The sequence below is a fragment of the Vanessa cardui genome, chromosome 10, assembly GCF_905220365.1.
Source record: "Vanessa cardui chromosome 10, ilVanCard2.1, whole genome shotgun sequence".
Lineage (NCBI taxonomy): Eukaryota > Metazoa > Arthropoda > Insecta > Lepidoptera > Nymphalidae > Vanessa > Vanessa cardui.
Window position 1 is genome coordinate 13,869,513 of NC_061132.1, and position 24,355 is coordinate 13,893,867.

At 32.9% G+C, this 24,355-nt stretch overlaps 3 protein-coding genes across 3 annotated transcripts; 1 reads left to right on the top strand and 2 right to left on the bottom strand.

Annotated features, from left to right (window-relative positions):
• Positions 1–229: 229 nt before the first annotated feature.
• On the bottom strand, positions 230–3,774 carry LOC124533034 (phospholipase A2-like). The gene is made up of 4 exons (XM_047108201.1): positions 3,570–3,774; positions 2,299–2,458; positions 1,085–1,237; positions 230–672 (listed from the first exon to the last, which is right to left on the bottom strand). Exons 1-4 carry the CDS (start codon positions 3,754–3,756, stop codon positions 582–584), a joined length of 591 nt encoding a protein of 196 aa, XP_046964157.1. The 5' UTR covers positions 3,757–3,774; the 3' UTR covers positions 230–581.
• Positions 3,775–6,410: 2,636 nt separating this feature from the next.
• Positions 6,411–22,041, top strand: LOC124532923 (beta-chimaerin). Its single transcript, XM_047108048.1, has 8 exons — positions 6,411–6,571; positions 6,642–6,843; positions 7,407–7,637; positions 8,115–8,350; positions 10,754–11,005; positions 17,646–17,777; positions 19,430–19,535; positions 20,509–22,041. Exons 1-8 carry the CDS (start codon positions 6,538–6,540, stop codon positions 20,675–20,677), a joined length of 1,362 nt encoding a protein of 453 aa, XP_046964004.1. The 5' UTR covers positions 6,411–6,537; the 3' UTR covers positions 20,678–22,041.
• Positions 22,016–24,347, bottom strand: LOC124532924 (N-glycosylase/DNA lyase). The gene is made up of 6 exons (XM_047108049.1): positions 24,163–24,347; positions 23,732–24,076; positions 23,546–23,657; positions 23,025–23,195; positions 22,556–22,750; positions 22,016–22,166 (listed from the first exon to the last, which is right to left on the bottom strand). The coding sequence occupies exons 1-6, from the start codon at positions 24,237–24,239 to the stop codon at positions 22,077–22,079; spliced, it is 990 nt and encodes a 329-aa protein (XP_046964005.1). The 5' UTR covers positions 24,240–24,347; the 3' UTR covers positions 22,016–22,076.
• Positions 24,348–24,355: the final 8 nt, after the last annotated feature.

Consider the following 24,355-nt stretch of genomic DNA (forward strand, 5'->3'; position numbering starts at 1 on the left):
TGTTTCGGAGATTGGAGAGAGATGAAGTGTAGGATAGATTAACGTGATTGTCAAAATAAGGATATTACACACTATCAACTTTCTAACTACACCTGATAATAATAATTCCTTGACAGAAACTCATACATTTCATTAGGTATTCAATAATGCTTCGTACCTTGATCATGATTTACAATTAAGTTAATAATTAGTTAAATAAAGTTAATAACGAAAAAAAAAACATGAAAATATACTTAAAATGTGAACAAATCTTTTGAACTCATATTAGAAGAAGGCAATCACGTTATTATTTACTTTGGTATTTACGTTCGTATTCTTTAATTTTTCTTACTGGTTTCCATGATATTATATGATATTAAAATAACTAATTATATAATAAACGCTTACAGTTCACACAATAATAAGACGACATAAATATTTAAAAATTACAAACGTAATACGTGTGCTTATACAGATTAAAATACATTTAATATAAGAGAATGCGGTGGCACGCTGTCAACGTGTCAAGTTAAACTGGTTTTCCAACAACATAGCCGTAATTCCATTGCTTTTTGAGCTCTAGACATATGTTAAAAATGTACTTAGTACTCATAGTTGGGCACGTCAAACCACTGGTATCTCATCTCACTGGTTGTGTCGTATGAATATTCAACACACTTTGTGTTTAGCCACCTGAAAAAGGTTTTACATGAAAGTATTATTACGTTCAAGGGAAATTATTAAATGTTTTTTTTTTATATGCTACCGGTAGATGAGATATTACTATTATATTACTTTAATTTAATATGATGATATAATAAATCGAAATATCGAAGTTTGGAATATAATTAAACATAACTAATTTAAAAAAAAAAACGCGCCAATATTTCACTTACTTGATAAAAAAAAATTAATACTGTTTGATACTTTTTTTTCTTTTGTTTTAACCACGCAGTACATCGTTTACGTAAATACGTATTTTACGAACCAACAGATAAATAATCATTCTTTAAATAACAATATTTGATTTCGTTTAATTCGTTACAACAAAAAATCAAAAGTCATGAAAATATATATTTAAAGAAATTACATTAAAATATCTTACCCTCCTTGCTTCACGCACCCCGTGACGAGATAATCTTTTCTATAGCATTGCGTCCCGATTATGTTGAAGTACATCAAGCCGACTGTAGTCGTCGACTTCGTGTTACCGCTTCGCAAACATTGTCGGAATTTCTCATCACAGTCGCAGCTCAATCTGTGAAATAAAAAAAAAACTTTTTGTTTTGGCGGCAATTTTTGACATTTAGTATCAATGTTGCACTACTATCGATACTTTGATTATCGATAATTAGTAAGTAAGTAAGTAGTAATTAGCCTATTCAGGATATCGATAGCACTAGCAGTAGTCATTTCAGAAGAGTTGCTTATGTACAATGACAACATTTTGTGTGCACGCTGCTTAATAGAGTTACATAAAAAAACCTTGGTTAAATATCAAATTTATCAGCATAGTGTACATTTAGTTCTTATTTATTAACCCGCATTTAATTCAACAATCAATTCACAAATAAAAAAAAGAAACATTTCAAAAATAGAACCTGTATTAAATGTTTATTATCATTGTATTTATTTATAACAACAACATTAACAGCCTGCAAATTTCCCACAACTGGGCTAAGGCCTCCTCTCTCGTTAAGGAGAAGGTTTGGATCATTCGAAGACATTGCTCCAATGCTGTTTGGGGGATACACTTGTGGCAAAATTAATTTGAAATTAGTCACTCCCGATGTTTTCCTTCACCGCCGAGCAGGAGATAAATTATAAACACAAATTGTGTACATGAAAATGTAATTGTTGCTTGCCTAGATTTAAACCCGTAATCATCGGTTCAGATCATCGCGTCTCAACGCGAAATATTATCTCGATTTGCGTGACAGTATACTTGTCTTTCGCCTAACTACTTGACTAGCCTGCGTATGCTTAGTAGCCAACTGTTGGCCCCTATTATTTCAATGCATTCTCCTCTTTGCCAGTCTATTAATTTTTTTATAATTCACAGGTGTATTAATAGACTTATTAATAATCAAAGACATGACGTCTGTCAGTCCTGCGTTAATTTAAAATAAGAATTTAATGCTAATTTTTTAATTTGTTATAGAATAGTAGACAAGCAAAGAAATTGATGATAAAGTCAGTTTCATTAAAATATACTGGCATTGTAAGAAGTAACTCAAACCACTTCCTAAGAGAACTTGAAAAAAAAGTTGTGTCAAATACTTGTTCATAGAGAAATAGTACATCGAAGTATGTACTAACTTTGTATAATACGCTTCGTTTGTCAAGTTGTGTTTCGTCTCCCCCGCTGGTATTGTGTCAGGGCAATTGTCGTGATCTCTGCAGCAGATATCGGCCTCCTGGGCTGTACCCAAATCGTCATAATCATCTGCTATGTTTCCTGGTCCGCACCATTTCGTACCTGATGAAGGGAAAATTGAATTTGTACGATATTTTACTTCGCTTGTTATTGTTGTTCATTTTAGTACGATTTGAAATGTTTTACTACAAATTTGTCGACGTTATTCGTTGGACGTTTGACGTTGGACCATTATTGATGGAATCTAATCGATTTGTATTGATCTGAACTTTAGTCGCAGTCGTTATGCAACGCGAGCAAATCGTGGAGACACCGCAATATTCGCCAGCTCCCTAAGTACTTGAACATCTTAACTGTGTCAAATTACACCTCGAGTAACATGAGCAAGTAAGTCCGTTGCGTGTAATAGAACAATTATTGATGTCTAATAATTTCTTCTGAGATTCCTTACGCACTTGTACTTGATTGATAATATTGTTAAGATTTGAAATTAGCACCAGAATAATGCTAGATTAAGCTCAAGTAGTCTTATGAATAATATACTAGGTGCATTAAGTAATCAAATTATTGTTTTTAAATTAGTTGTTGTTTTAATTTTAATTGGTAAACATTAAATGGGTCCTCAGTAAAATCCACCGTTCCTAATTTACGTCTAACGGAGAATCACCGGTTCAGAACGTAACTCCACTCTACAAAACTTTATGTTGTAAATGGAGGCACTGATGATTATGATTGTTTATGATCATTTATGCATTTTTTTTCTGAAGTGAAGTGTCGAAACTATCGTATACAAAATTATAAATCGGCGACTAATCTTATCAAACAAAAAATAACACATTTGACATATTTTCAGTTATCGCAAGATGTTAAAAATAATCAAGTTGCTTAATATTATTTGTAAATTCTGCCACATGTGTATTAATTCTGCCACATGTTTATTGCACTAACCCGCATTGGAACAGCGTAGTGGAACATGTTCCAACCTTCTCCTCAAAGGGAGAGGCTGCTGTTAAAATTGATATTTCGAAAACATATGTCCCGTTTATATACCTTTATACCAACAAACCGTTGAATATATAAAATATTAATTACAATTCATAATATAATGTTGTCTACCAATAAATTAGTAGCATATTAAAATAATAATTATAAATAATGTGGTCTAACAACGACAAAAATATACACAGATAAATATTAAAAAATACTTACGAACCTGGATATATGAGATTGAATCTTAGGTTCATTAAATCCTCCGCAGACAATTCGTTACCGATATCTCGATTTTTATCTTCAAGGAGATTATTTTCCAACAATTTGTAATCGATATTATTAAATATCCAGCTGTGACTATTGTCAATTAAATTGAGAGCGAGTAACAAAAGAACTGGCTTCATTACCATTTTAAATGTTGAATCGAGTTTCCTAACAATGTTAACTATGTTTTTCAGGCGCGATACTTTCTTTATATATGCGTTGTTCGTCCTTTAAGGTTGTGCCCTTTATGGAGCGGACGATGAAGCGTTTTTATCTGAATTCTTATTCTTATATTATCTGTTCACGTTGTTTTTAGTAAACACGTAAATCCATACGACCTCAATTCCTTTCGGTATATTAATATTTTAAATGTTCTCGAAGCGGAAATTAACAGCTATAATAACTATTATCTTTAATGTCTAGGATATTTATTTTAGGTGTTTTTTTATTATTATGAATTGACTAGGTTTACACAGTGGTTTTAACCTCTTATTGGTGCTATAATTGACATTGGGCGCCATGGTTGTAAAGGTTTAGAATTGAAATGTTACTGCTTCGTTCCTTACTATAACCTTCCTCAATAAAAGAGGTATCTAGCGCAAATGCATTTGCTCAAATTGATTGATAGGCTGTAGATTATCGTATTCATACGAACAAACTCTTGCTTTATAATATTTGTATAGATATAAATTATAAATTCATTAAAATAATAATCGTTCTTGTACTTTTGAAATACCATTTATCATATTGTGATAAATATTACAAGATTAAAAAACATTTATTTAATAGGATGGATAGATTCGATTTAGATTAAATGGAATTTTATAAGTACGACTTGATTTTACAGCCAGATTTTTAAGATTCAACACAGATCAAGACTCGAATCAACGGCCAGCAGTCAACAGTATATACGCTACATTTTATATGTTTTTTCCTAGTTAGTAAATAAGCTCGAATACAAACAGCTATTACATTACATTTCTCTGTTATTATATTGTAAGGTTTATAAAATAATTGTGTTCAAAGTTAGTAGTTAGTGTTAGTTATGTTTGTTAAGGAGTAATTCTGAAAGACATACAACTTTCTGCTATCAATATAATTTAGACGCTATAGCACTCAAGAATAATTTCTATCTTTCTATCAGTGATAAAAACCTTCTTCTTTCATTTGAAAAAAAAAATTAAAATATAATAAAATAATACTACAAGGGTAATGCTTAATTTAATGTCACTGTGGTTGAAGTAATATGGATATTTTTTTTAATGTTTTTAATACTTAGTTCATCATTCTTAATTGATGTTAAGTATATCTTAGATTAATTAACAACAAATAAATGTACATAAGTACGTAAATAAAATGTACTCAGAGGGGGTTTTTCGATAAGAAAATACATACGAAACTCATTTCAAAGCGGCGGGTATTCCAAAGAGTTTGTGTTTTTTTATCAATTGTTACAGCATGTCAATAAGTAAAGAAAGCATATCTTGAATATCCCGCTGGCTTACTCGTTAGATTGACTTACTTTTATTAACTAGTTTCCGCTCGTTGCTTTGCTTTTGCGCAGGTACTTGTAAGTACTGGTAAATGTAGGAGGATGTGTCAGGTTAGTTATGCCTTTTGTGTACAACGTGTATGCAAAATATCATAACGATTGAATGATATTATTTGATGAATAATTATATATTATTTGAGGCGAGATGGCCCAGTGGTTAGAATGCTTGCATCTTAACCGACGATTGCGGGTTCAAACCCAGGCAAGCACCACTGAATATTCATGTGTTTAATTTGAGTTTGTAATGCGTGTCGTGCTCAGCGGTGAAGGAAAACATCGTGAAGAAAATGACATGTCTCTAATTTCATAAGGAATTCTGCCTTCCTCTCAAAGGGAGAGGAGGCCTTAGCCCAGCCGTGGGAAATTTACAGGCTACTGTTGTGTTCTTTTGTTTTTGTATAAATTATTTGATATTTGATGAAAATTTAAATTTCATATTAAACAAATTTATTTTGGCATTTATATGTAATATTTGTTATTTTGCCCACTGCTAACCAGGTCCATCTTAATCAAGGGCGTAGGAGTGCAAAAAGTCCGGGCACCATCGACAACTACTAAGGGTGGGTTGGTAATTTTGTAGCTGCATCATATTTCAGCAGTATTCTCATTTATGTATTTGTACAGATCAATCTTTGATTCGTGTTTAAAAGACAATAAATGATGGATTCTGAACTAATAATTCGAAAACAATGGCAAAATATTGATGATTTAAGGAAAACGAATTATTAAATATATATAATTAAACCACTTTGAATCCATTCGCCTTGTCTATATATCCTCGCCTATCATTTCTCGCGTGCGCATACAAACCTCGACTCTTCAATGACTTCATTAAGTAAGGCGACATGGATGATTTGTCACATTGATGATAACGAATCGTGACGACATGTTTTATAAAATATTCGTCATCATTCACATTAACCTTTATATATTTTATTTTAAAATAATCATTAATAAAAATCCCCCAAGTCAGAGAATATCTTATCTTTAGCTTTAAGAGTATATGTGAAGATTTTAATTATTTAAAATACAACGTCATCATATACGTCTTCAATACAATAATTTAAAAAGTTCAAACCGAATATGAACAATATCCAATACTTCTAAACAATTTTGAAAGGAATCTCATAAAATAATTATAATAGAAAAAATCAATGACAATGAAAATTAAAATTACCCACATAATGATTAAACTACTCAACAATTTATTATCTATGTAACTATGGGATACAACCGTGAGGCATTTTATCTGTACCTATCTTACGCTCATCTTGACGTTTGTTTTGTTTACGTTTCGATTTCTTTATTTATTTTCTAATAGTTATTCGTTTCCGTATTTAAGATTAACACAAAACATAAATAAACCATTACAAAAATGGAGAATATTAAAAATATTTGGAAGCCAGAACGTCAGTTACTAAAATATATTCATCAATTTGTTTATATACCTTTTTTGAGTTACTTAAAATCTTTTTTTAGTTTATCGTATTCAGCTAGAGGCTCCTGTACCAAAGCGTTTAACATGTGAGGACTGCCAAGACAGGCCTCTGTTCTATGGGAAGGAATACCATGGAATCATGGGGCATAAGGAAGCTACTTTGTTGCTAGAGGACGAACCCAATGGTGCGTTTCTGATAAGAAAAGGAAATGAGTACAATGATTTTTACACTTTAACTTGGAGGTATTGCCCTTCTTTTTAATTAAACGTTTATCGTAGTTTAATATGACCTTAAGTCGAATAATATAATGTCACTTGGATTAGGGAAATCATTTTTAATTATACTAACAATTAAGTACGTTTATTAATTGGTTTTAGATAATTTTACGATTGTTATTTTTTCGAATTCAACTGCCTCACTAGTGCCTCAATTATTTGATGCCAAGGTCTTGGATTATCTTGAGTTGGTTCATCAAATAGTTATTGAGTTTTAATGTTAACAAATGAATTAATATGAAACTAAATTGGATTTTTTTAAATTAGCAAAATATTTTTATTATGTCATAATGTCCTATAATTACAAGTGCACAGATATTTATTTCATGTATTAAAAGTATTGTAACTTGTTCTGAATATTTAAACAAATGAGCAATTTATCAGTTGCAGACTATAGTTAATTATTTAAAAGTGTTATAGAGATTTGCCTCAAAGAATGTGTCAACCCATGACTGTAAATTAGCTTTAAATGTAGTAATTGTTTAGTAAGACACTTTATGTAAAGTATCAATCAAATTTTTAAATTTTAGGTTCAATAATAAAGTGCATCACTATAAATTATATTACGATGGCACACATTACATTAAAGACAAAAGATACGACAGCATATATGACCTAGTAGCCGACGGACTAATCACATGTCACATGGAGCTCAAGGCTAGCCATATCATGGAAATGATTAATTCACGGGCAAATTACACGGACAGCCCATATGTTACGCTTAATCGAAGGAAGATAAACACACTTACCAAAATACACCAGTAAGTACAGTCATAGTATTTTACGACGACAGTTTATCGAACATTTGTAAACTTGAGTGTATATTTTATTAGTGGGTTAACTTGTAAATAAGCCAGTTGTCAAACACTGTCCATAACCATTGAAACTAAAGAAATTTACCTTATTTACATTGCAAATGTGTCACAGTTCTTATAAACTAAGATGTTATGTCCCTTGTGTCCGTAGTGACTGTGGAACACAACGATTTTGAGTCAGTGGTCTTTAAGAGTTACCAAGTATGGCCTTATTCATAAAAATTACTTATTAGTTGCTTTATGAAACACTGATTTTTCCTTCTGTTATCATTGATTTGTCATATGAAAGGGGAATAGAATTATTTAACTAATCACCTGCTAAACATTTGTATAAATATATTTATATTCTTAGTTCATAAATTCCATAAATATGTCTAAGATAAATATAATATTCTTCTACTAACCATTCATTTCATTCATCAGGGCTTCGAACAGATCGAGTCCCATCACTAACAAAAAAGAGGGGAAATTGTTAGAAATTGAATCTGATATACAAAAGATTAATTTCGATATCACACCCACAATAGAAGACAGTCCTCTCTTGTACAAATATACAAAATATCATTCATTCAAAGTTCATACATTCAAAGGATTAAACTGGTGTGAACTGTGTGCTAATTTCTTGTGGGGTTTCACTGCTCAAGGTGTTAAATGCGAAGGTAATACTTGTATTTGTATTTTATAATCTGTTTTTAATATACTTATTAAATTTTTCACAGTTTTGGGGTTCGGTGGATGTTTTGATTTTGAATTTTATACTTCTGTAGTAACAAATATGCCGTTAACTGACATGTGATTGATTTTCAACTTAAGATGGCATATTAATGAGAAAAAATCTATCAACATGTATATGCAGTATTTTGAAATCATGATTAGTTTTGGAAATAATTTTACGGTCTTATGATTGATGAGTTACAATAATGATTCAGTTTAGGTCGATAACGGCATTATACTTATACCACGGCAGCAAATTACACATCTGTCTTGTATGGCTACATTATATTCTTCTTATTTCTAAGGGATAACCCAAAATAACCATTTTTATAAGAAATAATGGCTTATTTTCGAAGTGATTATAAGCAATACAGACATACATAAATAATCCTCATCCAATTAGGTACCTTAAATACGTTATGCATTTAGTATAGATCAATATGACCCTTTACAGCATGTAATTTAAATGAATATTTTCAAAGATATTACAGATATAAAATGCACAGACATAGAGTTGCAATGTCTAAAGACAAAAACTGGATGTTGTGAGACATTTTTTAGTATGTTTAAGTGTTCAGCAGTGCACCCGTGTGCCGGGGTGGCTCGCAAGTATTACTGTATATCTTCATATACAGTACCAACCATATTCTTAAAATTAATGTAATTAATTAAAGTACATTATTTTTTTTATAGAATAGGTTGGCGGACGAGCATATGGGCCACCTGATGGTAAGTGGTCACCATCGCCCATAGACAATGACGCTGTAAGAAATATTAACTATTCCTTACATCGTCAATGCGCCACCAACCTTGGGAACTAAGATGTTATGTCCTTTGTGCCTGTAGTTACACTGGCTCACTTACCCTTTAAACTGGAACACAACAATACTGCGTACTGTTGTTAAGCGGTAGAATAACTGATGAGTAGGTGGTACACAGACGGGCATGCAGAAAGCCCTAATTTGTTGTTAAAATTGTGTAAATTTCATGTCGATATTGTAATATAGTATTGAATTTTCCTAATCAATTTAAGACAAATCTCTGGTAGGAAATTACTATTCCTGAGCTTCACTATTGTTTATATCATATCACTTTTTTTATTATTTATTTGTCCAAGTGCAAAACCAATATGGGTCGCTATTAGTTTAGATCAGTAGTTCCGAAACTATTTTTTCTGGTGGACCACATACAAATTTTTATTGGTTTCGGTGGACCCAGTGCTGCTACATTTCTACCATATTCTTAAAGTCAACAAAAAAAGAAATTGTGTCGCTGAGTTCTGTCCCTATATTACGATAGGTAAAATAAAAACGAAAAGCAGTACATTTCCTAACACTTTACTTATTAAAAGAATAGAATTACAAGAAAAAAATAATAACGTAGTATGACTATGCTCAAATTTTCGTGGACCCCATTAACATCTTATGGACCCCCATTTTATATTCACGCCGACATAGACCCCCATCATGTCTCCCATGGACCCCTGGGGTCTCATTCATCACTTTGGGAATCACTGGTTTAGATAATAATGTAACTTCCTGGATATAAACTCTGTTTTATGAAACAAAAAATATTTCTATAAAGGTTTTTAAATCAAACCTTTTTGCTGATGTTGTAACTGTAAGTTTAGTAGTACTTTAGTAAATATCCCACTTCTGGAGACTCCTATCCATTTCTAAAAGTAGGTATAGTTCCTATACCACAATGATGATCCAACGCGAATTGATGGTACACATGTGGCATATTTACTGACACAGGCAGGCTTCCTCACGATATCTTATTTCTATATAATCTATTAATAGAATGTTTTGACTTTGATAAATAAATAAAGAAATAAATATTGGACTACATCACATACATTACTCTGATCCCAATGTAAGTAGCTAAAGCACTTTTGTGAAATCAGAAGTAACGATGATACCACAAACAACCAGACCCAAGACAACAGAGAAAATTAATGTACTTTTTCTACATCGACTCGGCCGGGCATCGAACTCGCGACAACGGAAGCCGTCTAAATAAAAATAAAGTAACAGCCTGTAAATTTCCCACTGGGATCAGACCTCCTCTTCCATTAAGGAGAAGGTTTGGAACATATTCCACCACGCTGTTCCAATGCGGGTTTGTTGGAATACACATGTGGCAGAATTTCTATAAAATTAGACACATGCAGGTTTCCTCATGATGTTTTCCTTCACCGCCGAGCACGAGATGAATCATAAACACAAATTAAGCACATATATATAGTGGTGTTTGCTTTTGAACCCGCAATTATCTGTTAAGATGCACGCTTTCTAACCACTGGGCCATCTCAGCTCTAAATAAGTATGTTGTTATAAATTTTCCAGATTGTGGCTTCATCGCTCATTCAAAATGTTCGGAACGCGTACCAAACCACTGCGTGCCGGATTTGAAAAAACTCCGGGGTGTCTTTGGCATTGACCTGACGACCTTGCTCAATGCGCACTCCAGTACCTTGCCCTTCGTGGTCAGGAAGTGCGTCAACGAAATAGAAACCAGGGGCTTGGACTCGGAGGGTATTTACAGGGTGTCAGGATTTGCTGATGAAATTGAAGCTCTAAAACTTGCTTTTGATAAAGGTAAGTACCAATCATAGACAATATGGTTTAGACATAGACAATTTTACTTTTTACTTCTATTTTCCTAACCCGCATTGGAGCAGCGTGGTGGAATATGTTCCAAGCCCTCTCCTTAATGGAAGAGGAGGCCTTATCTCAGCAATGGGAAATATACAGGCTGTTACTTTACTGATATTACTCCAAACAATATTTTTCTTATCATAAAGATTTGTCTATGAATTTATAACTGTTAAAATGTTGCCATGCTATTTGTTTTGAAAAATAAATAAATAAATAAAGCCTCAATTGAATTGTATGAAAGTATATGTATATGTATATATTTCTTACGGTTCTACTTATAGTACGACACTTAGATGTCGCATCGGCAAAATTCGTAAAACCGATCACATCCGAATTGAGTACGCTTTCCCAAATTATCAATATTTATTTCTCACGCGAATGTGATCTTTGCACAAATGTGATAACTTGTAATATCATATGACCTAATATATTCGTCGATTTACATGCACTTTATATAGCGTCGAATAGCGTCGAATGGCGCTATAAGGAGCTATTTCTATTGGTCGTGCATTTTCCAATGCTGTATCTACATGCTTAGTAAATTGAATTCCAGTAGTAAAGAGTGACTACATTCTGGAATCTATATATAGCGTTACGTTCGTGTGATGCATACAAAGTACATTTTTTCAATCATAACACTATACAGATGTATTTACTTTAACCAAAAAGTATATATTATTTTATTTATGACTAATATATAAGAAATTGTGATACGCATGCGCGACGATAGTCATCGTCTGCGTATTTCTTGATCGCAGCGACGCTAGCACGTGTAGTTACTAGTACTATATATAATTAGCTGTGCTCACGAACTTGTACACGTTTGAATTTAACAAAAAAAATTATTGTAACCTAAGTTACTCCCTATTTTATCAGTTATCTGCCAGTGAAAGTTCCATCAAAATCGGTCCAGCCGTTCCAGAGATTAGCCGGAACAAACAGAGGGACAAACTGACAAAAATTGGAAAAAATATTATTTTGGTACAGTCAGCGTCAAATAATTTGAGACACGTAAACGGCTATGCACGTTTGATATCTGTGAACTTGTGCTTAAAGTGAAAAGGATAGCAGTAGTTTCTATCTCTTTCATATTATGCATAAATATTTCAATATTAATTGACGTGACAAATTTTATTTAAAATATATAGCAGTAAAATATATTTTTCTTATGTGTTCCGTATTTTTGAACACTTAGAATGCTTGCATACCATTGGCGAGATGACTGTAACCATATTTATGGCGGTTTGACTGAAACGATCTATGTGACATATTAAATGTCTCGACGAGTCTCGTATCGGTACTCGTACGAGGTGGACGTTTATTGTTTTGAATGCATTCTTTCTTGTTTACAAGTCATTAGCTAATTACTGTGAAACTCGTTCGGCGTGCGGGCCGACCGGTGCCGCTTATCTATCGAACAGATAACTATTGAATGATTGTATTTGTATTCATTCTGCGTATTTTTTAATTTATTATTATACATGGATGAAAATGATGCTTCGATTGATGAGAACAATGTGAATAATGAGTTGAGGACTCCAAGCCCAACTATCTATTTAAGTGAGATGTTACGGAAAGAAAGAAAAGAGAATTGTGAGAAAGAGACAGAATATATACCCATGGAAGATGATGCAGAACAGTGGTCAGCGCGAGTTAATAAAAGAGAAAGAGATGATAAAGACGAAGACGAAGGTTGGCAGACAGTTATGAAAGAAAAAAAAATTAAAACTCAAGACACAGACATGGAAATGTACATTTCATGCAAAGAAAAGTTTCCCAAACAATTTGCCCTTGCAAAATTATTAAAGGAGTTGAAAATTACTGATATAACTAAAATAAAATACTTAAGCCCCTACAAAATTAGAGTTGAATTTGATAATGTGCACTGTATGAATAGAATGATGACTTGTGAAGATTTGTTAAATAAAGGATACATATGGTACAATCAAGGACGTGGATCTCGATTTAACGGAAGAAGAAATTAAAATGCGCATTAAATGTGATAGTCGTGCTGAATTAAGTTCAGTGAGTAGATTGAAACGACGCGATGTGGATGGTAGCTGGATTGACTCCGAGAGAGTTCGTCTCTGTTTTAAGGGTTCGTATTTGCCTACTCATGTCTTCGTGGACAGTCTCCGCATTAATGTTGACTCTTACACATTTCCTGTGTCTCAGTGCTCCAAGTGCTGGAAATTAGGACATACACTATCTAGATGCCCATCAGATAAGATTATTTGCCCTAAAGCACCTAAAACCGAAACTACAAACCTATCTACAAGCCATAACCAGTCTGATTCTAAAATTAAATCTGAAGAATTACATCATACAAATCTCGAAAAACCATTAGATAGAGATATCAATTTCTCAGAACTATTAAGTAGACTAAAAGAAATTTTATTTCTTAAAAGCGGATCTTTTCAACAAAAAGTAAAGAAATCAATTAAGTGTTGTGTTGAGTGGTTGATTTTAATTGTAGTAGAAAATATTTCTGATTGGCCTATCCTAAAGTTAATTTTAGACTATTTAAACACATAAATTCACAAAACTAAACATAATTCAGTGGAACGCACAAAGTCTTAGACCTAAATTGACAAGTTTTGAAAATTTACTGTGGCAGGAAAAGATCCATATTGCTGCCGTATGTGAGACTTGGTTAGAGTCAAATGGTTACTTAAATATCAAAAATTACAATATACACCGATGCGATCGTGCTGACTCGTATGGAGGGATAGCCATAATTGTACATAAATCCATCAAATCTCAGGTATGCAAAGTACGTCAAACTAATTCATTAATCCAGATCATCCATGTTAGGCTTTTGAATTGCGGAGACTTTGATAATGTAATTTCTGTTTATTGCCCATCTTCTGCCCGAACCAGCACTCATGATTGGGACGCCATTTTCTCGATAGCTAATTCTAAAACAATTATAATTGGAGACTTTAATGGGCATCACACTAACTGGTCACAAAAAATTGACCAAAGAGGCCTTCAAATATTCGATGCGCTTTCGGATAACCAGCTTGTGACCTTAAATGACCGCACACCAACTAGGGTAAAATTAGTTAACGGTACTCTTCAAGAGTACTCCCCTGATATATCTTTGGTTACCTCTGATATTGCGCTAAAATTTACTTATACAGTTCTCAATGAAACTTTGGGCAGTGACCACAGGGTTATTAAAATATCAACCAATGTCAGTAATTCATATCCATGGATATATAAAAGAAATTTTTAATTAGCGGATTGGAATTTATACACGCAAATACTTGAAGACTTGTTTAATCATTTTTCTTGGTTTAATGATCCCCAAAAAGATTACGACTCCTTCGTAGATTATATAAATATAGCTGCAGAAATATCTATTCCTCTTATAAGATTTAACGAAAGCCCTACTACAAACTTCACCCCCAAGCCGTACTGGAATCAGCATTTGTCAAAAGCAGTGTCTGAAAGACGTTTGGCTTTGTCACAACTCCGTCGTAATCCAATCCCACGTAATTTGGATATATTGAAGGATAAAATTCACTCTGCACAAAACCTGATGCGTAACTCTCAAAGTAAATCTTTTCAAAATTTTTGTTCGTCTGTACATCACAAAACTACATCAACATAGTTATGGCTTAAAATGAAGTGGATAAAGGGCTATAAAACTCCTAAACAACAAATTAATGGAAATCTAGTAAACAAACTTTTGCGTAGCTTAACTCCCGATTATGTCTCCCCTATGTGCCCTGTGTTACGTTCTCATAATAATAAAATAGGTTCCAAAATTTGTATAACTGAGCTAGAAAGCTGTATTCCATCTAAAAATACAGCACCTGGTGATGATGGAATTACATACCTAATGATAAAACACCTTCCAAAAAATAGTAAACATGTATTGACAACACTTTACAATTTATTTTATGAGAAAGGCTTTCTCCCTAGCCAGTGGAGAAATATCATCGTTGTCCCTATTTCGAAAGCAGGTAGAGATTCAGAATCTATTTCGTCACTACGCCCAATTGCTTTAATGTCTTGCTTATGTAAAATTTTCCATAGTATTCTTAATAAGCGATTGGAATGGTTCTGCGAAAACAATAATATTTTTTCGATAAATACTACAGGATTTAGAAAATCATATCAGTGTGCGGATAATCTTTCTTACTTCATAACTAAAACTTCAGCTGGATTTTCGGAAAATAAACCAACCATCGCGTGTTTTGTTGACATCCATAACGCATACAATAATGTCAATATATCTTCACTCATTTCGATTCTGGATAGTTTGGGGGTAGGATCAAAATTTTGCAGTTATCTGTGGAATTTTTTAAACCATAGAATTCTTAAAATTCTTAATAACGGAAACAATATGGCAAGAAGTACCAGCCTAGGATTGGCTCAAGGAGATCCATTAGCGCCCTTATTGTTTAATATCGCGACCCATAAAATCTGCAAACGTACCAGCCCAGTTTCTATATTGCAATATGCTGACGATTTTCTTTTATTTACTTCATGTGATGATTTGACAGAAAGCTCTGAGAAACTGCAGTCGTCATTGCACACGATGGCTGTCCACTTATTAGATATAGGGTTAGAGATTTCGTCTACTAAAACTAAAGTTTGCATATTTAAAAGGGGGCATAAAAAATATACAGTGAAAATATTATTGAATGACAAAACAATTGAAGAGGTTAACGCTTTTAAGTATTTAGGAGTGTGGCTTGACAATTCATTGAGATGGTCAAAACATATTAATTACTTAAGAGGCAAAATTTTGAATTTATTAAATATTATTAAAATTCTAAGAGGACCGGGCTGGGGTATACATCCTACTCATTTAAGGCGGTTGTATTTTGGGTTGATTCGGAGCAGAATAGATTATGCCAGTTTCTTATATGATAATAGTTGTAACACAAATTTGAAAAAAATCGATGCGTTACAGAATCAAAGTCTCAGATTTATTGGTGGCTTTGTTAAAACTACACCGATCTATATTATGGAAAATGAGCTATGCGTACCACCTTTGTCGATCAGAAGGTATTATTTGGGAGTTAAATTTTGGTTAAAATGTAAATCTATGGCTAACAATGAAATTATCAAGTTGTTAAATATATTCCAAAATATGTGTACCAATTCTTATTGGCGAAATAAAAAACTACCATTGCTCATTAAGATTCACAATGATTACAATGCTCTCAAAATTCACCAAAGTAATAAACTAGATATGTTTAGTCTAGACACGTGGGTTAGCAGTGTGGATTTATCCTCTCACATTAAATGTTCTTAGGCATCAATTGACAAAAGTAAAAGTAAATATAGTAATGCAGCTTTAAAATTATTATCGGAACGGGAAATTTCAGAAATATATTCATCATTTTATAAAGTGTTTACAGATGGCTCAAAAGATAGCTCTGATGTTGGTGTTGCTTTTTATGACCCTCAAACTAATACTAATTGTCAACTTAGAGTAGATTCTAAGATATCTGTGATGCGTGCAGAGTTATTAGGAATTTTGGAGGCTTTATCATATATCAGTACAATAGATTGTGATAAATTTGTAATTTTTTCCGATTCTAAAAGTGCTCTTCAACATGTGGCTCGGTCTACCTCGACCTTTCGAGGAGCTCCGATAGCCTATGCAATTTTAAAATCTATTCTAAGTTTCTCTCGTCAAAATAAAAAAGTGATGTTGCAGTGGATTCCTGCTCATATTGGTCTAGAGGATAATGAAAAAGTAGATTTTTTAGCAAAAAATGCAGCACGAAATGGTGTTTACTACCAATGCGTACCATATTATACGGAATTATTATATCTAGCCAAAGAAAAATATTACAAATTTTGGAGAGAATATTTTGATGAGCGATCGCTGACTAAAGGGATCTGGTACAGAACTATGCAACCCGGACTACGGAAAAGTCTTTGGTTTGATGGAGCCAATATGAGCAGGTCTTCAATTGTCACAGCTCTTCGACTTCGTTCCGGCCACATTCCGTTAAATAACTTTGGTTTTCTTATGGGTAAAACACCTTCACCTAACTGTAGTGAATGTAACAGCATAGAAGACACGTACCACGTAATAATGGAGTGTCCTCGGAATGAGACTGATAGAATTTCTTTTTTACGTTTAATCAATTATTGCGGGGAGGTGGGGGCATGTAATAGTGTCCTTGCTGACCCTACATCAGAACCAGCGCAAGTTATGTACAAATTAGTGGATGGTGTTTTTAAGAATCGATGTAATTAATCAATTTGTTAAGTTTAATGTTTTGTAAGCTATGAGGGTGGCATTTTCTTACAGAAAAAACCCTCTTTAAAATAAATGAAAAAAAAAAAAAAAAAAAAAAATGTCTCGACTTTTTGAGCGCGTATATTGTTGACAACAATAAGGAAACTTTGTTTGTACCGATATTATTGACTTTTTGGTTGCGTCTAATTATTTGAATACTCTGAGTGTCTCTAATTATTTGACGCTGACTGCACATGTACCGTGTATAATTACATATGCATTGTGTAAAAAAGGGCTACTTTAATATTACAAACAGACACTCCAATTTTATCATATGTATAGATTGATATAAAATCTTGCGTTTTTTAGATGGTGAAGCCACAGACCTTAGTGTGTACAGCAATATTAATGTAATCGCCGGAACTCTCAAGCTGTACCTTCGCCTGCTACCGGTACCGCTGATCACCTACGAGGTACATCCTAAGCTAGTGAACGCTATCCGTAAGTACTTCAATATTCAATATATATTGTCATAAGTATAAGTTGAATCGTTTAAATGAATATAATATACAGTCGTTATACATAGTCAAATTTAAAATAGTCTCGCAAAGCTGCCCATAATGCAGGCTGCATTTCCACGCTGTACGGCAATGGACAACCTCTGCGCCAGGCAGGACCCGGAGTGACTGTCAAATCCCCTCTCTAAGGCGATAGCCAATCTCCCTGATTAAAGCAAGAAAGTGTTTCGGCTTTAAATATAAATCATCAAAACGAGAATCTTAACTTAATGCAGATTTAAATCCGGCTACAAAGCTATTACAAAGTATTAGGTTGTGTTTATATCTTGTGCTCAGTGGCTAAGGAAAACGTTGTGAGGAAACCTGCATGTTCCGGATATATATAGCTCGGCAATACTGTATTCCACATTGGCGAAGCGTAGTGGAATAAATTCCAAACATTTTTCCATAAAGATGAGGATCTATCGACCTCCATGGTCGAGTGGCGTGTACACCGGTTTTCATGTGTACGCCACGCTGAGGTCCCGGGTTCGATTCCCGGCCTAGTCGATGTAGATTACCATTAGTTTTCTATGTTTTCTTGGGTCTGGGTATTTGTGGTACCGTCGTTACTTCTGATTTCCATAACACAAGTGCTCCAGCTACTTACATTGGGATCAGAGTAATGTATGTGATGTTGTCTCATATTTATATTTATTTATATTTATCGATCTATTTTCTATAAAAGCTAGTAGTTGCCCACGGTTTTAGGGCGCTGGTTGTCATGTGTCAGGCACAATAAGGAGCCTATGTTAAGAGTTCAAATTTGCTTCATACCAAACTTCATCAGATTCGGTTCAGCGGTTTGGTCGTCAAAGTGCGTCAGACAGAGTTGCTTTCACATTTGTTATAATAATAAAGATAAATTGGTTATTATAATAGCGGTGAAGGAAAACATCGTAAGGAAACCTGCATATGACAAATTTCATAGAAATTCTGCCACATGGGTATTCCACCAACCCTCATTGGTACAGCGTCGTGAAATATGTTCAAACCTTCTCCTCAAAGAGAGAGGAGGTCTTTAGCCCAGCAGTGGGAATTTACAGGCTGTTGTTGTCGTTGTTGTTGATGGTGGTTATTCATATTATACGCATGCGCGACGATAGTCATCTTCGTCGTCTGGGTATTTCTTGATCGCAGCGACGCTAGCACATGTAGGTACTAGTACTATTTATAATTAGCTGTAGTCATGACGTTGTACGCATTTGAATTTAACAAAAAATATATATATATTGTAGCTTAAGTTACTCCCTGTTATATCAGTTATCTGCCAGTGAAAGTTCCATCAAAATCGGTCCAGCCGGAACAAACAGACAGACAGATAATCCGACAAAATCGTAAAAATGTTATTTTGGTATATGTACCGTGTATAAATAGATATTCATTGTATAAAAAAGGGTTACTTTAATATTAAAAACAGACACTCCAATTTTATTATATGTATGGATTGATATAAAATCTTGCTTTATTAGATGGTGAAGCCACAGACCTTAGTGTGTACAGCAATATTAATGTAATCGTTAAGTTACTCCCTATTATATCAGTTATCTGCCAGTGAAAGTCCCATCAAAATGTAATAGTGTTGCTGGTTTATAGAAACGAAGACAGCATCGCTGCAGGTGACAGCGCTGCGGGAAGCGCTTGATTCGCTACCGCCGGCGCACTTCAACTGCTTGCAGTACATGGTCCAGCATTTGCACAGGTCTGTATGCACATATATAGAAATAGCCTCATGATTAGCTTAGATTAGCCTAATAACATGGAAAAAATATATATGTAATGTGTTATATGTTATTGGAGTAAAATAACACAAAAATTGAATATTTATCTAAAATAGAAAAATTTATTGTTATTATATTTCAATTAATGAATATTATATATTTACATGTTATATATTATTAAACACTTACATTTACTGCTTTTACTAACCTTAAATAGAAAAATCGACAATTAAAGGTTTTTCACTTCCAATATTATAACTAAAACTAAATATAAAAATAAATTTGAAGTTTATTGACAAGCGGGCTTAAAATATTTCTCCTTGCGTCCGCTGTCATTGTTATTGCTACATGCCAGATTACAAAAGTTAGGCAGCGCATATACTCGTACTTTAGCCTATGTACACAATATACAGTGTACAAAGCTTACATATATGTAAATTGTAAAGCAATCAGCAAGCTCATTATTTAATGTTGTCTTAAATTTTCGCGATTACTACACATTGAAATAAAACTGGTTATAACGGATTTGAATCGCGCATATTGGCGTTCGTGGTCACGGGTAGACTACGGTAGTCTACCCGTGACCACGAACGCTGTAAAACAGAATAACGTGTAATATCATATCCTAATATATTCGTCAATTTGACGCGTCGATTTGCTCTCTCGGGTTGAAATGAAGCGAGAATCTATAGCGACGAATAGCGGCGAATGGCGCGATGGGGAGCTATTTCTATTGGTTGTGTAAATCGGCAGTAATTATACTTACGCGCTTCCCCCACGTGTTTTACACCGGGTTTACCCACTAAAAAACCAGCGGTATCCTCTACGTCTTTCGGCAGAGGCCACGGGATCGCTTACGCATGCTACCGTGACGATCCAATCCTACATCTAAGTTATATCGTACTTATACATTAATATTTATACAACTATCATATACAAAAATATATTTTTCAGAATCGCTCAACACGCGGATGTTAACAAAATGTCGGCACATAACCTCAGCACGGTGTTCGCGCCGACGCTCGTGGCCACGCCGCCCGCCATCACGGACCTGGCCTTCGAGATACGGGCACTGCAAGCGCTCATCGAGTACTGCCCACAAATATATTATGGCCACAAATAAATATTATTTGTATTAATATTATACTAAACATAATTTTGTATAAAATTCGAAAAAAAAAATGGCGGCTGATAGGTGACAATGACGTTAAGACGATAGGATTATAGTGTATAAATATAATTTTTAACTACTATTCTTCTGATTTTTTCGTATATTAGTAATGTTGACAGATGAGAATGATTGAATAAAAAGATATATAAACGATCTGAATAACTTGAAATCATATTTTGAAATTCCATTTTTAGTGATTAATTTCACTGAAACATTAGACTTTTTTTAAACTTTTATGTAGTAACTTTATGTTGACATATAATTGTTTGTTTTAGCACTTTTTAATTACTGTCACAATAGTAACAACTAGCAACACCAATTGTGTAAGTTTGTTTGTGTTACCATATCGTAACACTTTTTTATGGAACGAAGTTCTTTTACTCAGCTTACCAGTAAACTGGTAGTAATTGTTACGTCAGGATAAATCTTTATGCTTTATATCATATAGTTGAATATAATATATATTTATTTAATGTAAGTATACTTTTTGTTATTATTTTAATTCATAATGGATTAATTAACAATTTTATTTGTTTGTAATTTAATTATTTACAACGATGTTAATTTATATTGTTTCTATAAATTAATACATAATACATAGCGAAAGCAACTTCGTTCCGACCGGATTTCCCACGACACATATTTTTTAATCCAAATTGTAAAGGAATCTCAAAAAAAGTTATATTTATAATGTACTGATTATTGAATGATATAAGATCAATGAAAAGTGTGTCATGTATATGTCAATTAAAAATAATTAAAATCTTGTAATTAATGACATTATTATATTTTGTTAATGGGTTGAACAGTTACACTATTCTATATGTTACAGGAAAGAGAATTAGTATTTTATCATATTACTAAAGCGGTAGATCTTTGTGCAAGTCCGTCAGGGTACCACCTATCCATATAGCACCAAACAGCAATTCTTATTATCATTGTGTACTAGTTTGAACTTTGATGTGCGAGTTAGTTTAACAGAACCAGAGACAAATCTTAGTTTCCAAGTTTGGTGGGGCAATGTTAGCTATGGTTAACATAGCGTCTGATTAGTAACCAATACCCAGGTGCCTTCACCTATGTACTATAATTAAATTATTATTGTATAAACATAATTATAGCAGTATATATAATGTATTAGTGCAATAATCATAGTAAATTATTATTTAGTATTGTGATATTTATTGGATTGATTGAATATTATCTTTGTAAAAGACTTGTATAAACCATTCCAGGTTGTGTTTTGTATCCCGATTTTATATTGTATTTGTACTTTCATATCGTGTTAGTTATTAGAAATAAATTATTTGAAAATTTTTCATAATTTTATTTACAAGTTTGCTAATACAAATCATTTCTTCTTTCTTTTCCTTGGTTTTTCTTCTTTGGGTTCCGAATTCTCATCTTGCTGGAATTTCTTTAGATCGGCACAAAATAATACCTATAAAATAAATATTAAACAGATTAGCGGACAGTTTATACAGATGGGCTTACATAATGCTCTATATGCTCTAATTGGAGTGTCTGTTTATAATATTAAAATAGCCCTTTTTTACTCAATGCATATGTATATCTACAGGGTACATATAACAAAATAACATTTTTAACAATTTTAGTCTGTCTGTTTGTTCCGACTACTCTCTGGAATGGCTGGACCGGTTTTGACGGGACTTTCACTGGCTGATATAATAAAGAGTAACTTAGGCTACAATAATTTTTTATTTGTTAAATTCAAACGCGTCAATGTCGCGGGCACAGCTAGTATTCCTATGAGTATTTTAAAATTAATATTGTTGCAAGAAAACCAACCAGTAAAATGACTCAACTTACAGTGTGAGCCCATCCTGCCATATCACCGTACAACATTCTGAAATGATCTCCTATTTCCGAGTACATCTTCTCGGTAACACTCTTCTTCCCCTTCAAGTGTGGCAGGTAGTTCTGGGCTGCTATCTGGTACACATGTGTATCAACTGGCAGCGCTTCCAAGTGGTTTAGAGACATCAAACATATACAATCTGAAACCTATATAAAAATTTATAAGATTTAGTTTTAATGTGTGTTGCCTACATAAAAAAAATATAGTAATAATAGAACAAATGCATATCGAGTCCTCCATTAATAATTTGGATGGATGGATTTAAATATGGTTTTTATAAATAAACAGAATCATTCAAGAGCAAAGTTTATACATATATTACAATTTAATAGAGCACATTTCAACTTTTGTAGCTGAGAAGAAGCAGATATTTTACACATATTTATAGTTATTGATAAAGGAGATGTTATTTATTCATACCTTTGGTCCTATCCCACAGAGTTTCATCAGTTCAAGCCTAGCATCCTTGTATTTCATTTCTTGTAAGCTCTTAAACCATTCTTCACCTCCCCACTCAACTATTTGCGATGCTGATTTTTGAATGAATTTGGCTCTATAACCGAAACCTAAATCTCTTAATTCAGATTCAATCTAAAACATAATTAAATTTTCAATAAATACTTTCATGTTGTAAATAACTTCAAATATTTTTAATGATTCAATTTATATAAATGTATAACATTCTAAAGATTATGTTTTTATCTGTAGTCTGTAGACATTGTCGAGTCCTACCACTGAAATTTTGGTGGCCAGGGTTTGAAACTCTTTGCAAAAGATCTTTAAAAAACAATTTAAATTTTTCTATTATAATATAAAGTATTTTTTTTAATACAGAGTGATATGATTTTGTTTTCATTTGATTTACTTATTTTACTTTTAGGACACACAAATAAAATTATTTTCATGTTTATATAAAGGTTATTTAGGTACATTAAGTTTACCTGTGGATTTGATAATTTTTCAACTTCTGGAAATGCATAAAATGTTGTACCTTCATGATCACATATCTTGTCTCCATAATGTTTACACAATTTCTCAACCATAGTTGATATCCTGGAAATATAATGATAAGGTAATCTGAAGAGTAGTTTTTAATATTATTATTTTATTTTTTATATATTTCTTACCTAGAGATGTGATTATTCTGACTACAAATAAATGAAAATAGATTCTCCACCGGCTCTTGATAAAGCATTCTTATGCCGTAAAATTGTTTACAAGCTGATTGAAACAAACTATCTTTTTCAGACCACTCTTTATAATAATCACTCAATTTAAAATTCAATCGGAAATATTTTTCTAGTAAATTCTTAAAGATTTCATCATCGCAACTTTGTTTCGTCGTTTTAGATGTTTTGTTTAGTAATGTACCAATAACTTTGTACTGTAAATGGTCATCATCTTGCCGCAATTTCCAAACTGTTTTCGAGAACACCCCGATCCATTCGTCTATTTCTTTATTATATTCCCACCTGTAATTGAACATTACGATGTATTTATTAAGATAAATTCACATAAGTTTAATTCAATGCATTTAACATATAAATTCGTATTTTACCTGAAACTTTGACCTCCGTTTAAAGTTCCTACTAATTGAAGTTCTCTTCGATTACATTTTATTTTATTCCAAGTCATTTTTCCATTCGTTTTGTGACGAAGAACAAAATTTTATTGATATCTAAGTGAAGCTTCTTAGTACCGTGTTTATTGTATGGCGGGAAAATGTTTACAATTACAACTACTTCAAAGTA

Bases quoted from the DNA above. Each gene is read 5' to 3' on its own strand.
- LOC124532923 (XM_047108048.1), top strand. From the start codon at position 6,538: ATGGAGAATATTAAAAATATTTGGAAGCCAGAAC. The intron at 6,844-7,406 runs GTATTGCCCTTC...TTTAAATTTTAG, and splicing joins TTTTACACTTTAACTTGGAG to GTTCAATAATAAAGTGCATC. The intron at 17,778-19,429 runs GTAAGTACTTCA...GCTGGTTTATAG, and splicing joins TAAGCTAGTGAACGCTATCC to AAACGAAGACAGCATCGCTG.
- LOC124532924 (XM_047108049.1), bottom strand. From the start codon at position 24,239: ATGACTTGGAATAAAATAAAATGTAATCGAAGAGAACTTCAATTAGTA. The intron at 24,077-24,162 runs GTAAAATACGAA...GTTCAATTACAG, and splicing joins AACGGAGGTCAAAGTTTCAG to GTGGGAATATAATAAAGAAA. The intron at 22,167-22,555 runs GTAAGTTGAGTC...TTTATTTTATAG, and splicing joins TGGCAGGATGGGCTCACACT to GTATTATTTTGTGCCGATCT.
- LOC124533034 (XM_047108201.1), bottom strand. From the start codon at position 3,756: ATGGTAATGAAGCCAGTTCTTTTGTTACTCGCTCTCAATTTAATTGAC. The intron at 2,459-3,569 runs GTTCGTAAGTAT...TCCCTTCATCAG, and splicing joins ATTCAATCTCATATATCCAG to GTACGAAATGGTGCGGACCA. The intron at 673-1,084 runs GTAAGATATTTT...AACCTTTTTCAG, and splicing joins GGGTGCGTGAAGCAAGGAGG to GTGGCTAAACACAAAGTGTG.